At 37.5% G+C, this 13,533-nt stretch overlaps 1 protein-coding gene across 7 annotated transcripts in view; it reads left to right on the top strand.

Annotated features, from left to right (window-relative positions):
• Window positions 1-13,533, top strand: part of abl2 (c-abl oncogene 2, non-receptor tyrosine kinase) — a 129,614-nt gene that overhangs the window by 91,108 nt on the left and 24,973 nt on the right. For 5 of the 7 annotated variants that reach the window (XM_073063314.1, XM_073063316.1, XM_073063315.1 and 2 more), the window contains exons 2-3: window positions 4,457-4,627; window positions 9,096-9,391. In XM_073063314.1, the coding sequence (XP_072919415.1) occupies window positions 4,457-4,627; window positions 9,096-9,391 (467 nt within the window). Of the gene's footprint in view, window positions 1-2,313; window positions 2,466-4,456; window positions 4,628-9,095; window positions 9,392-13,533 lie in introns of those variants that run through there. The other 2 variants (XM_073063317.1, XM_073063312.1) reach the window with 1 other exon arrangement.

Genomic DNA, 13,533 nt, shown 5'->3' with positions numbered 1-13,533 from the left:
ATATAAATCCTTCATGGCAGGTAGTCTGGTGCCGGTGATGCATTGGGCAGTTTTGACTAACCATTGTAGAGCCTTCCTGTGTGCTGCAGTGTAGTTTCTATTCCATGCAGTGATGTAGCATGTTAGGATGCTCTCATCTGTGCATCCATAGAATGATGTGAGTATAGCATAGTCCAGCTGTCTTCGGTCTCCTCAGAAAGTAGAGGACCAGAAGTCAAATATAGTTTAATATTTCATTTAGAAGATGGCATCTTTTACAGTGTATTACTAAACAACTACTCAGCCTGGATCAATACTTGACCAAAATCTCTGGACTGGACTTTTGTGACTTCTATGTTGGAATCACACAACAGAGCAAGATTGATGATGTATGCTTGACAGACAGGAAACAGTTTGTTTAATGAGTGTTGTTTTAGACTGTAAAGGATTTGATCATGTTTTCACGAGGTCGGTGATGGATCTGTATAATACACTGTTTTCTTCAAATAGTTTGGATTTGTAACTTGGAAGCAGAAACTCAAAGTGCTGACAGTGCTAAATGGGTAGGATTTGCTTCTGACCGTACATGTGGAAGACCTTACGTGTGGAGGAAAAGCTGTGTGGTGGCATATGCAGCTTCATGTGAAAAGTTATTGATGATGTAAATGTACAAGACAAAGGGTGAAATATTTCTTAAAATATAAGCAGTTATTTATTAAATAAAGAGGGCAAAAGTAGTAAGAATGAGTGCAATCCTTACTATTAATCTGGTTTTGATGAAGTCTCAGACTATGTAATTTTGAAATCATATTACAAGGAGATTCAGGATATTTGAGTATAGACAAATGAAATTCATCAGGTGGAAGCCCAAAATGGTGAGATAATTATGAAGAAATAACATGCACTTGTAATTGAGTGCTCCTCTACTTCCTTAGGAGCTTGTGAAGATTTGGCATGACATCTAAAACTTTGACAACCTATAGATGTGTGGTGGAGTGTATATTGACCGACTGCATCACAGCCTGGTATGGAAACATTAATGTCCTTGAACAGAAAATCCTACAAAAAAAATAATGGATAAGGCCCAGCCAGTTACAGGCAAAGCCCTCCTCATCATTGAGTGCAGCTACATGGGGTATTACCGCAGGAAAACAGCATCATCAGGGACCCTCACTGCCTAGGTCATACTTTCTTCTCGCTGCTGCCATCAGAAAGAGGTACAGGAGCCTCAGGGCCCACGCCACCAGGTTATTACCCCTCAATCATCATGTTCATGAACCACAGGGGATAACTTCATTCAACTTCACTTGCCCCATTATTGAAATGTTCTCACAAGCTATGGATTCACTTTCAAGGTCTCTCAATCTCATGTTCTCGATATTTATTGCTTGCTTACTTACGTATTTATTTATTATTTTCTTTCATTTTGTTTTTGCGCAGTTTGTAATCTTTTGCACACTGGTTGTCCATCCTTTTGATGTGGGCTTTCACTGATTCCATTATGGTTATTGGATTTACTGTGTATGCCCACAAGAAAATGAATCTTAGTCTTGTATATTGTGACATGCCTATACTTTGATAATAAATTTACTTTGATCTTTGAGTGAGAACATTGCCCAGGGCCCTCTTCAGTACTTTCAGAATCAATATCATTCTGGAGCCAACAGAGTTGTGATAGTACCTTCCCTGATCTGCAGTAAAAGGAGAGGGGAGAAAATTAAAACTATATGGTTGCTATCAAGTTATTCAAAATAGTTTGCATTTATTTGGCTACAAACTTTTCTTCATTGGCTGTTTCAACAGCATTTACAGTATATGAATGCAAAGCATCTCAATCTGGGAAAGTTGTTATGTAAAGACATTTGTTTCTTCATAAAAAGCAATACACTTAATTGTCTGAAAGAGCAAAAGGTTCACAAAGCATGAACTTTTCTATCTTTGCTCCCATATAGGTAATATATAAAAGGAAGGAAAGAGAAACAATTGAATTTGGTTTTTTCATTGGTGACTGACAAGCTAAGTCTGAAAGGGTTCATTATGTATATTTCCTTGGAAATATGATTCTTCACTATTTTGTGACTATGTACTGAGGAATGTTCCCTATGAATAGCTAATTTAGTTAGGTGGCAGGGATTTATATGCAAAATGGAAACTGTTTCGACATGTCTATTTTCTCATGTGGCAGTAACCTCCACGATCCATTAGGATAGGAATTGACCAGCCCCAAATTCTTTCCGTAGATTCTTTAGAATCTTACACCCACACAGCTGTGACAAAATTGGACTCCAAAGTGCTGCAAGAGAATGTCTTTAACTGTGGAACTTGAAAAGGAGCTTCATTGTTGATAGATAAAACAAAGATGAGTTCTGGTGCAGTGCTGCTGCCGTCCAGTAGTTTTGAAAAAGATAGGCGTGGAATGAACTGCTCTTTCATTGAGGCTGCGACTGAGCCCCTACCCTCTCCTTCTGAGTTCTATAACATTGAAGGTATGTTATGAGGAAATTGATGTAAAAGTGCAGTTTCTTTATTCCAGTATGCAGTAGTTTTCTTTATTCACCAGTATTAGTATAAATTAGATTTGTAATTGGCACATGTTCACTTGAACTTAACAATAACAGTAAAGCTGAACTAAATAATAAGTAAATGTGTCAAGTGGGAGACTGTTTAATATTTAGTGATAGTTCTGATTTTTCTAGTATTACGTATTAATTGTTGGACATATTATATGATATGATCATTAAGTATTCCTTTTGAGAGGGATTACCTCTTCAGATATTTGTTTCTCTAATTAGGAGAGGGGCAAGAGATGCTGATAAATTAAATGAGATAGGGAAATATTGCAAAATTTATAATTGTATTGATAATGAGATCATGTTCAACAGAAATTAATGCGTTGTCATATTTTCACAATCTCCTTAAAGATGCTTGGCTAAAGCTGTACACAGATCTTAACTGAATCCTGAGACAGAACTGACCAAAATTTTGAAATGCTAAGTGTGTCTTCTGCCTGAATTTGAATCAGTTTTAGCACTGATTTACTTCTGTAATATCATTTTTGTCACCAATGAATAAAAGTTACAAGATTGTATACAGTATATTGATGATACAATTTTATTGTGTCTAACTGCAAAGAAGCTTTTTGGATGTGAAGGCTAGTTCTTCAACTACAGCAGTTTGTTGGAATTCTACTTATTTGTTCTTGTCACCATTTTGTTTCTTTGACTTATTTCACATTATTAGCAGTTGTACAAGATATAGTTGGCTCATACCTTGTTTTAACTGTCTTAAAATCCCGAGCAGAGGTTAGAGGAAAAAAGTTGCTTATGTTTCTGGACATGTGGCAGGGAGCTGGTGCAAGTAAAGGATCTGGAAATGCCCCGAATAGAATTTCGATTTTCAAAATATAGAGACAAACTTGTCCAAAAATGCATTCAATCTTCTATCTAGAAGCACTACTCAAGGAGATCCAATACAAGTATTTCTGAGGTGTTACTCCAGAATCAAATATAATCCTCAGGTTACTTTGCATTCATTTCATGCTGCTTTACATTTTCAGACAAAATAAGGTCAAAATACACCGTAATTTGTAAAAGCCTAATGCTCTTGCACCCCTATTAGTCATGCTCTCCTGTATATTGAGCTATATTATTTTTAATTCCACTTTATGACAAGAAAGTGTGTTTTGTTTCTGCCATACATTAATAATATTTATCAAATCATAAGAGCACAAAAGCCTCTTTTAATACTATGCATCCTCGTCCACACACTATGTATTTCATACTTGGACTTACTTTGTCTTGATATCTTTATCTTTATAAAAGTTTACTGTTTTTGTTAGTGCATTTTCACTAGGTACTGTGATAAGTGATTTGGATATTTTGATAGGAAAATAGAAAAGTTAAATGCTAACGTGCTGCTTGTTAAGTGTTTAAAAGATATCTTTCGAAGGTTTTGGTTAATTTTAAATTAGTGCATGCAAATACAAAATTTACATTTATTCATATCACATGATAAGGACAATTTGCCATGGCACTGGGCATTAAGTCTTGAAAAGTTGTTTTGTCTGATTTTTATCAATTCTCAAATGCTTAACGTTACTGCACTCATTTCATCTTCTTTGGGTACAGTGATATAATGGTATGTGAATAGATTGATATCCAAATAACTGAAGTCATGAGTTTAAAACGAACCAATAATAGAACTTAAACTGAGGTAATTAAATAAATCTGACAACGAAATAGCCAATTATTGAAATTAAAACTCATCCATTTACTAATCATTTTCAGGGAAGGAAATTTGCCTTTTACCTTTCTGGCCTATCTGTGAATCCACAGTTAGATCAGTGTTGTTGACAATCTGTCCAGGGACTTATTGGCTATTTTACTGACACCCACTCACCAACTCATAAAAGAATATATAAAATATTATTGATGTGCTTGTTTGTACGTTACTCATGAGGTTTAATCTCTCTTTACAGAAGCTTTGCACCGTCCATTTGGTTCTGACATTGATTCTCAGACGTTGAATGAAGCAGTGAGGTGGAGTTCAAAGGAAAACCTCCTTGGAGCTGCTGAAAGTGATCCTAATCTATTTGTTGCACTTTATGACTTTGTTGCAAGTGGTGATAACACACTAAGCATAACTAAAGGTAAGTAGAAATCTTTTTCCATCAACTCCTGCATGATTTGAGGCTAACTTCTGCATCGTGAGGCAGATGCTGTGAAATCATCACCCATTTTAAAAAATGCACAAGCACCAGCCACTCTTCACTGTCATTGAGGCATCTCATTTTTAAGCCCATGGAACTCTCTAGAAGGGGAAATGTGTCAATAAAACACATTCCTGTAAGAAACTTTACACAGTAAAAAAAAACTTTATAGGATAATTATCTGGAAAAAAGTTAACATGCTACAAGCCTGACAGCAGGTCTGGCCAAAGAGATGCACTTTAAAGTGTGACTTAAACCTTTGAGAGAGTGGAAGAGGAAAGATTTTTTAAAGCCTCGGGCCTTGGTGGTTGTCAATGATTGAGTGATGACAAGTGGGGAATGTGTGTGAAACCAGAATTACATGATCTGAAAGGTTGTAGAGTTGAAAGAGATGACAGATCAGGCCACTAAAAACAATGATATGGAAATTATATTATTTCCTGTTATATAACAGAGCAAATACAATGGATTTTGGTTAATTGGGCCATTGGTTAATTGGGGCAGCTGCTTATTTGGGCCAACTCTTAAGAAAACAAAATCTAATGAAGAAAATAGCTGGGATTCCCTTTATTTCGGACACTATACTGCTTAATTGGAGCAGTGGACTGCAGCTGATTAGCTTTTAACAAGCGTCAGTCATGTGCACTTACATGGCCATTAGACACTACACTGTGCTCAGAGTGAACAGTTTTTAAATATCGTCACTTGCATGTGTTTAGAAAGCAGTGTTTTTTGTCGCTGATAGTTGGTGAGTAATAAGCAGAAAAACAATTCAGAACTGTTTTGCTTACTGAGTTTTCAAGCATTCGGGCTTGGATATGCCAGAAACGGCTGGGAGTGAAAATGAAGTAGTTTCACTATTTCAACAAGTTAGGAGCTACCAAGTATTCGTAAGTATCTACAATCCACTTGAATATTGAAATGAAAATGAAGATTTGGAAGATGCAATCAGTGAAAGGATTGTATGAAGGCAGTCCATTATCTACACTAGGTGTCTGCTGATTTTGTTAATTTACAGTCAATCAAAAGAACATTGCAACACTCCGGATTAATCAACGTGTTTTTTAAAAAAAATTTATTAATTGAAATTATTTTAAATTGGTTTTTTTCTGGTTTCTTGCTTTGTGACTGCCTGTAAGCAAACAAATATCAAGATTGTAGAATTTATGCATTCTTTGATAATAATAAATATGTTTTGTACTTTGAAGTAGGTTTACTATATATAACTTCATGTCCTTGCAGGCAGCCACAAAGCAAAGAAACCCCATTGAACCCATTTATAAAGAAAAGCCCATTAAACACCCAATGTGCAGGAAAAACAGATCGTGCAAACAATAAAAGTAAGCAAGTAACACTCAGAACTGCAATTCACAAAAATGAGTTCACAGCCATGAAGCTAGTTATCACAGCAGCTGATCCTGGAGCCTGATACTTTCAGGCCACAGTCTCAGTTCAGCACAGAGGTGAGTAGAACACTGGATCATCCCACTCCTCTGGCCTGGCACTTAAAATGGCCAAACGGCAAGTTAATCCTCACTCTCAGACCTGGGCCATGCTGCTTCAATATGCTCTTGGGCCATGCTGCTTCAATATGCTCTTGGGCCTGGGCTCTGCTGCCTCAATTCAACCCATACTCAACCTTTCCAATTTTGCTTGACACTAAACCAAAGCTTCTGCTTGTCCTTCGCATTAGGGCCCATGTCCCGCCACGTTGACTCTTCTTCACCTTGGTTCTGTTGCTTTGAATAGCTTCCAAGTCAGCTCCAACAGCCAAACATTGGCTCATTCCCCACTCTCGGGCCCGAGCTCCACTGTCTCAATTCGGCCTGTATATGCCAAGCTGCAACCATCCTGCACCATCATGATTTTAGTTCAGACCACAAAAAGCAGTTCAAAAACTCCTCCAAAAGGGATGTTACAGGATATTGATTGCAATGATCATTTTTGAGAAAGTGTGATGAATAAAGTAATTAATAGTTACTTTTGCCACCAGCAAATTTTCGCTGTGCTTCACCAGTACCATTTTAAACCAGAAGCTGTTGATAATTATTAGGAACTAATACTGTAGTTGTATTGATAATGTTCTAAATATTCAGTTTTTCATTTAAATAATTTGTTACTTAGTTAAATAGTAGTTGTCTTTTTTCATATATACCTTTTAACAATTTCCATGAAACTTTAGCTAATTGGGCAGCCACTTAATTAGGCCAAAATGTACTGGTTTCGATGTATCCCAGTTAACTGGAATCTACTGTATTATGGTTGCTTCATACAATCATTTGGCCATTCCAAACATGGTTAGCTCAAATGCTGTGCAAATTAATTTTCAGTTAATTTTCAACGATTAACTATAAAATTAATATGTTAAAGTATTTGGGAGCACTCCATGCTAGTATCCTGCTGTTGGTGATGTTCAGGTATATTATAAAAACTGCAGTCTTTCAATACTTAATGCAAGATGACTCAAATTTGTTTAGGACTTGTGGGTTGCCATTGGTCACCGTATAAATAATTCATATTTATTTGAGGCAGGACAGCAGTTTTAAACTAATTGTATAACAATAAAATAGATTATAGATCAGTGTTCTAAATTATATTTGAGGTTTGGGTGGATTGAGTCATCAGTTTCTCACTGCAGGTATGAGCAGAACCACTGCAGTGAATTGCATCTTGAGCTAGTTGACAGAAACCTATATATGCAAACATCTTCATTTAACAGTGCCTTTCATTTTGGATATAGCAACTGAAAATATGCAGGCCTGGGGCTTGCTAGTTAAAATGCAAGCAGTTCCCAAGAGAACATACCAGCAGATTTTAGATTTTTCTTCAATATTCAAATATAAAAGTTGCTGACAAATTTCTGGAAGTGAATTTGTCATTGCACATAAGATGAGTTGGCTGAAATTCCCCAGCATTTAAATTGGGGAAATGTATTTACAAAGCCTGTGCATGGATACTGCAGACCAGTTTGTTTGAATGGAAATTTTACAGCCGCTGGAAAGAAAGGTATCTGCAATACTATTTCCAATGATGAGGCTTTTTTTGATATAATAATTTGTGCTTTCATTTTTTAATCGTTGAATGATTATGAATGCTAGTGTTAACAATTTTGATGGTAAAATTGTGGCATGGCTTTGCTGCATGTCAAAGGTTTTCCCAGCAGTTTTGAGGGCACACTCATGCCCCATTTACCCAATGAGGTGAGCCTCATGCTGCACACAAGAACCACCATGAGAATATCAAGCCTAAGAAGCTGTCATCCAGCATGTTTTCTTTGCAGATATAAGGTATCGGACAAATTTGGAACCATTGCTTATCTTGGTTCCAAGTGTGGATAGCAAGACACATACAGCAAAATCAGCAACAAGGTCAATCCAGTAGTGAAAGGGGTTGACTGGTTTAAGTATTTGATGTAGATTTTGGTGATCAGAATTTAAATATAGCTGAGATTGATAAGATGTAAACTTCATCAGCAGCTGGAAATACCTACTTATTTCAGGATTGAGCATGCCATTTTTTCATCTATATTTGTGCCTAATTCTAGAGCTCTGTCACTTGGGATCTGATTTTTGGATTTTCATTTCATTGTGGAGAGATAATTTTATATTTGGATGTTCTATTTGATTAGACTCTACAGATCAAAGAGACTTCCATACCCAGTCAAGTTATAGAAATGGTGCAGTGTGTTTGATAGTCACAATGCTCTAAAAGTAGTGTTGGCAATTTTATTAGGTATTTCTAGAGGATAAATAACATCTCCCTGGTCCACGTAACCTCAGACCACTTGAGTTTTGCAATTGTTGCTCACAACTTCGACATGAAATTTGCGATGAATGAAGAGAACGGGATGATTTTTAACAAAAGTGGATTTTTTTAATGTGGAGATTAGATTTTGATGTTCAACATTGCAGAAAATTACTTCCAATGGGTAAGCTCTTTATAATGGTCATCTTCTGGAGCTAAAAAACAAGCCCAATAAGGATAGATTTACTAAGGGCAAGAAGTGAAGTCATGTTGTTGAGCACCAGGTCAGATGGATGATGGAAGAAGGGAACATCTAATTAGCTTATTATCATAGCACCTATTTGATCAACCTCTAGACAAAGAGCAACTTTTTACAGTTTTCTCCATAAATTGATAGCAGTTATTTCCTTTATTTTTGCCAAGGAAGTGCCAGGACTACTGAAAGGTATGTGATGTTGATATGCAGATTTACATTATGATTTACAAAAGGCTGAATCAATCAGCTGCAAGTTTTATAATACAAAGATATTAAGACTAAAGGCACATGATGGGAATTAAATTTCCTCTATTTTTTTAAAGATTTCTTCAGAAGAATGGCACAAATTATTAGGGATCCAGGAAGTCACTTGAGTGTTTCATCAGATTTTTGTTACTAATTTAACAGGTGAAAAGCTGCGTGTGCTGTGCTATAACCAGAATGGTGAATGGTGTGAGGTGCGCTCAAAGAATGGCCAAGGATGGGTCCCCAGCAATTATATTACACCTGTAAATAGTCTGGAAAAGCATTCCTGGTACCATGGTCCTGTCTCACGCAGTGCTGCTGAGTACCTGCTTAGCAGCCTTATCAATGGAAGCTTTCTTGTCCGAGAAAGTGAAAGTAGTCCAGGACAGCTATCCATATCTCTGCGCTATGAGGGGCGAGTTTACCACTACAGAATCAACACCACACATGATGCCAAGGTCAGTAGTTAATCTGAGTGCATATTCTTTTACTTTACTTGCATTTAGCTACAGCATTGTCTGCCTTTCTTCCTATTACCAGAATTTGATATGTCTCCGAATTTAAATAGTGACTGCTGATTACTCCAGTGGGAAAAATAATCATAGCAATCATAATCCTGTTACCATGTGTGCTACTGTTGGGTCATTTGGCAGGAATATATAGTAAAAATGATAAATACTCCTCTAAAAGCAAGTTCTTAATTCCATCACAGTAGCAGATGATTTTAGGTTTCTGGGATTAAGTGTGGGATTTTGAAGTGTAAATTCGTAATTTACTTTGAAAGGATATGATTCCTATCCATGTCACTGGATGAAGGCATGCTGTCTGCTGTATAGCCCATGGAAGCTTCGAATCACTGGAGGAACAGCTGTTGTTTTTATCAAACAATACTTATTAATCCTTTGCCTTTTGATAACCCAGCTGATGTGTAAACCTGCATATTTCAAAATATTTGATCGTTACATGATTTAGGTATTTTAGGGGATATCAGAATTAAGATAGTGGATTACACAGAATACTATAGCATGGGGCAGGCCATTTGCCTGCAATGTTGTGATCTTGAGACAAATTTATTCTAAATTTCCTCCTCCTTTGTATCATATATATTCTAACATTCCCTTCATATTTGCATTTCAATCTAAAAACCTTTTAAACTCTATCAAACTGCCTGCTTGTGCTACTACCACTGGGTAGTCTATTCTAGACATCTGCCACTCTTGGCTTAAAAAATAAAACTTACTGCCTTTAAACTCACCATTCTAACTTCAGAAGCATGTTCTCAATCTACCCAGTCTACGACTCTATCTGGTCTCCCCTTAGCCTCTGATGCTTTGGAGAAGACAGCCTAAATTAATCTAATCTTTCCTCTCCTCTAGCTCATACCTTCTAATCCAGGTGGCATCCTGATAAACCTCTTCTGCACCCTTCACTGTTTCCACATTCTTCTTATAATGGGACGATTAGAGCTGCATGCAATACTTTAAATATGGCCAAACTGAAGCTTTCTGTAGCTGCAGCATGGTTTTGTTACTCTTATACAACACACTTACCATTACAGTTTTGGCCCTTATCTAAGAAAATTTAAGTGGAGAGGGTCCAGAGGTGGTTCCAAGAATGACCCCGGGAATGAAAGGGTTAATATATGAGGAGTGTTTGATGGCTCTGGGCTTGTACTTGCTGGAGTTTAGAATAATGAGGGGGATCTCACTTGAACCTACCAATTATTGAAAGGCCTAGATAGAATAGACACAGGGAGGATGTTTCCTATAGTGGGGGAATCTAGGACCGGGGGCAACACCGCAGAATAAAAAGGCATCCTTCTCGAACAGATGGGGAATTTCCTTAGCCAGAGGGTGATGAATCTGTGGAATTCATTGTCACATTCAGCTGTGGGTGCCAAGTCATTGGGTATAGTTAAAGCAGAGGTTGATAGGTTGTTAAATAGTAGAAGCATCAAAAGTTATGAGGTGAAGGCAGAAGATTGGGGTTGAGAGGGATAATAAATCAGCCATGATATAATGGTGGAGCAGACTTGATGGGCCAAATGGCCTATTTCTGCTATGTCTTATGGTCATATGCCTTCTTTACCAAATTATCCACTTGATACCAATTTTAAATAAATGCTGGACCTGAACCCCAGAGTCCTTCTATACTTCAATGCTATTAAGGGACCTTTCATTTGACCTCCTAAAGTGTAATACCTTCCACTCGACTGGATTAAACTGCGTCTGCCACTTTTCCTATATCTAACAGATCCACATCCTGCTCTATGCTTTAATAGTTCTTTCCACTATTGACAACTCCACCAATCTTGCCACCATCTGCAAACCTTTTAATCCACTTATATACATTTTTATTCAGATTATTCATGTATATTAAAGGTTCCAGCACCAATCCTCATGGACCACTACTGGTCACAGATCACCAACCAGAATAATAGCTTTCTACTCCTAGCCAATTCCGGATTAAAAATTAACAAATTACTTTGGTCCCCATGCATCTTTATCTTCTGAATCAACCTACCATGAAGGTCCTTGTCAAATGCCTTACTAAAGTTCATGTAGATCATGTCGACTGCCATAACTTCATCATCCTCTTCTGTCACTGCCTCAAAAACTTCAATTACATTTGTAGGCATGACCTTCCCAACAAAAAGCGTTGCTTACTGTGCCTGTCCACCTTAATGCTTTCAGAAGACTCAGCACTACTCCACTCTGTTTTCATTATCCTCCAAATCCTTCACCTTGGTAAGTACTGACACAAAGTACTCTTTCAGATCAGGATCGGATTTATTATCACTGACGTATGTCGTGAAGTTTGTTGTTTTGTGGCAGTAGTACAATGAAAATACATTAAAAATTATGTTACAATAAAAGATATAAAATATAAGTAAGTGCAGAATAGTGAGGTTGTGTTCATAGGTTCATAGACCATTCAAAAATATGATGATGGAGGGGTGAATCTGTTTCTGAAATGTTGAGTGTGTATCTCCAGGGTCCTTTACCTCTTCCCTAATGGTAATAATGAGAAGGGGGCATGTCTTCAATGGTGAAAGTCCTAAATGAAAAACACCTTCTTGAGGCATTGCCTTTCAAAGATGTCCTTGATTTTTGGAACGCTAGTTCCCATAATGGAGTTAGCGGAGTTCACAACCCTCTGCAGCTTTTTCCAGTCTTTTGCATTGGCACCTTCATACCAGATGGCGAAGCAACCAGTCAAAATGCTATTCATATTACATCTGTAGAAAATTGCAAATCTTTGGTGACATATCAAATTTCCTCAAGCTTCTAATGAAATATAACCATTAGTATACCTTCATAATTGCATCAATATCTTGGGACCAGGATAGACCTTCATAGATATTGACACCCAGTAACTTGAAACTGCTCACCCCTCAATGAGAGCTAGTGTTTGTTCTTCCAGGTTTCCCTTCCTGAAGTTGACAATCAATTCCTTGGTCATACTGATGGTTGGTACAAGATTGTTGTTACAACACCATTCAACCAGCCCATTTTTTCACTCCTGTATGCCTTCTTGTTTAGTACCTCACCCAGTTGCTCTGACTCTTGAGAACAAATTCCCTTCCTTATCTTTGAGTGGACTGACCCTCTCCTTTAGTTATCCTTTTCTTTCTTGTGTATAAAATGCCTTGGGATTCTCCATCCTGCTTGCCAAGGACATTATGTGGCCACATTTGGCCTTGATCACCTGCTTGGGCACTTTCATGTTATCTTTATATTCTATAAGGGGGCAGTCTGATTTTGGCTTCCAAAACCTTACATATGCTTCCTTTCTCTTGACTAAATTTTGGAACTGTCGGGTCGTCCCAGGTTGTCTGAATTCTGATCTGGTTTTTTAAACAGCTCTCACATGTCAGATGTGGACTTGTTCGCCAGCAGATGTTCCCAATCAACATTTTTTGGCTCCTCTCTTATCCTGTCATCCTCAGCTCCTTACTGTACTCCCTGTACACTTGACTGTGTGGTCAGGTTCTGCTGATGATACCACCATACGGGACTATATTTCATATAATGATGATCTGAGGTACAGAGAGGAGATAGGGAGCTTAGTGGCAAGGTGCCATGGCAACAATCTTGCCCTCAATGTCAGCAAACAGGAAAAAACAGTTGGCCGTTGACTTCAGGAAGAAGGAATGCATAGGTTTCTGTTTACATCAACAATGGTGATGTTGAGAGGGTTGAGAGTTTCAAATTCCTAGGAATTTGCCATGATTGAACCATGTAAATGCCATTGGCCAAGCAAGCTCTTCAGCACTTCTGTGTCCTTTGGCATATCCCATTTGAACCACACCAATTTTTATCGATGCACTTTAGAAAGTATCCTATCTGGACAGAGTTGTGGCACAGCTGAACACATCACAAAAAACAGCCTCCCCTCCATTGACTCTGTCTACACTTCTGCCAACCATATAATCTACCTGTACTACACTCTCTGTAGTTTAACACTTTATTCTGCTCTCCGTTATTGTTTTACCTTGTACCGCCTCATTGTAATGAATTGATTTATATGGATGGTATGCAAAACAAATTTTTCTTAGTATCTTGGTACATGTGACAATAATAAACCAATTTACCAGAAG

This window comes from Hemitrygon akajei, chromosome 12 (assembly GCF_048418815.1).
Source record: "Hemitrygon akajei chromosome 12, sHemAka1.3, whole genome shotgun sequence".
Taxonomy (NCBI): Eukaryota; Metazoa; Chordata; class Chondrichthyes; order Myliobatiformes; family Dasyatidae; genus Hemitrygon; species Hemitrygon akajei.
Note: the sequence above shows the minus strand (reverse complement) of the source record. Positions and strands in the feature narration are given on the sequence as shown.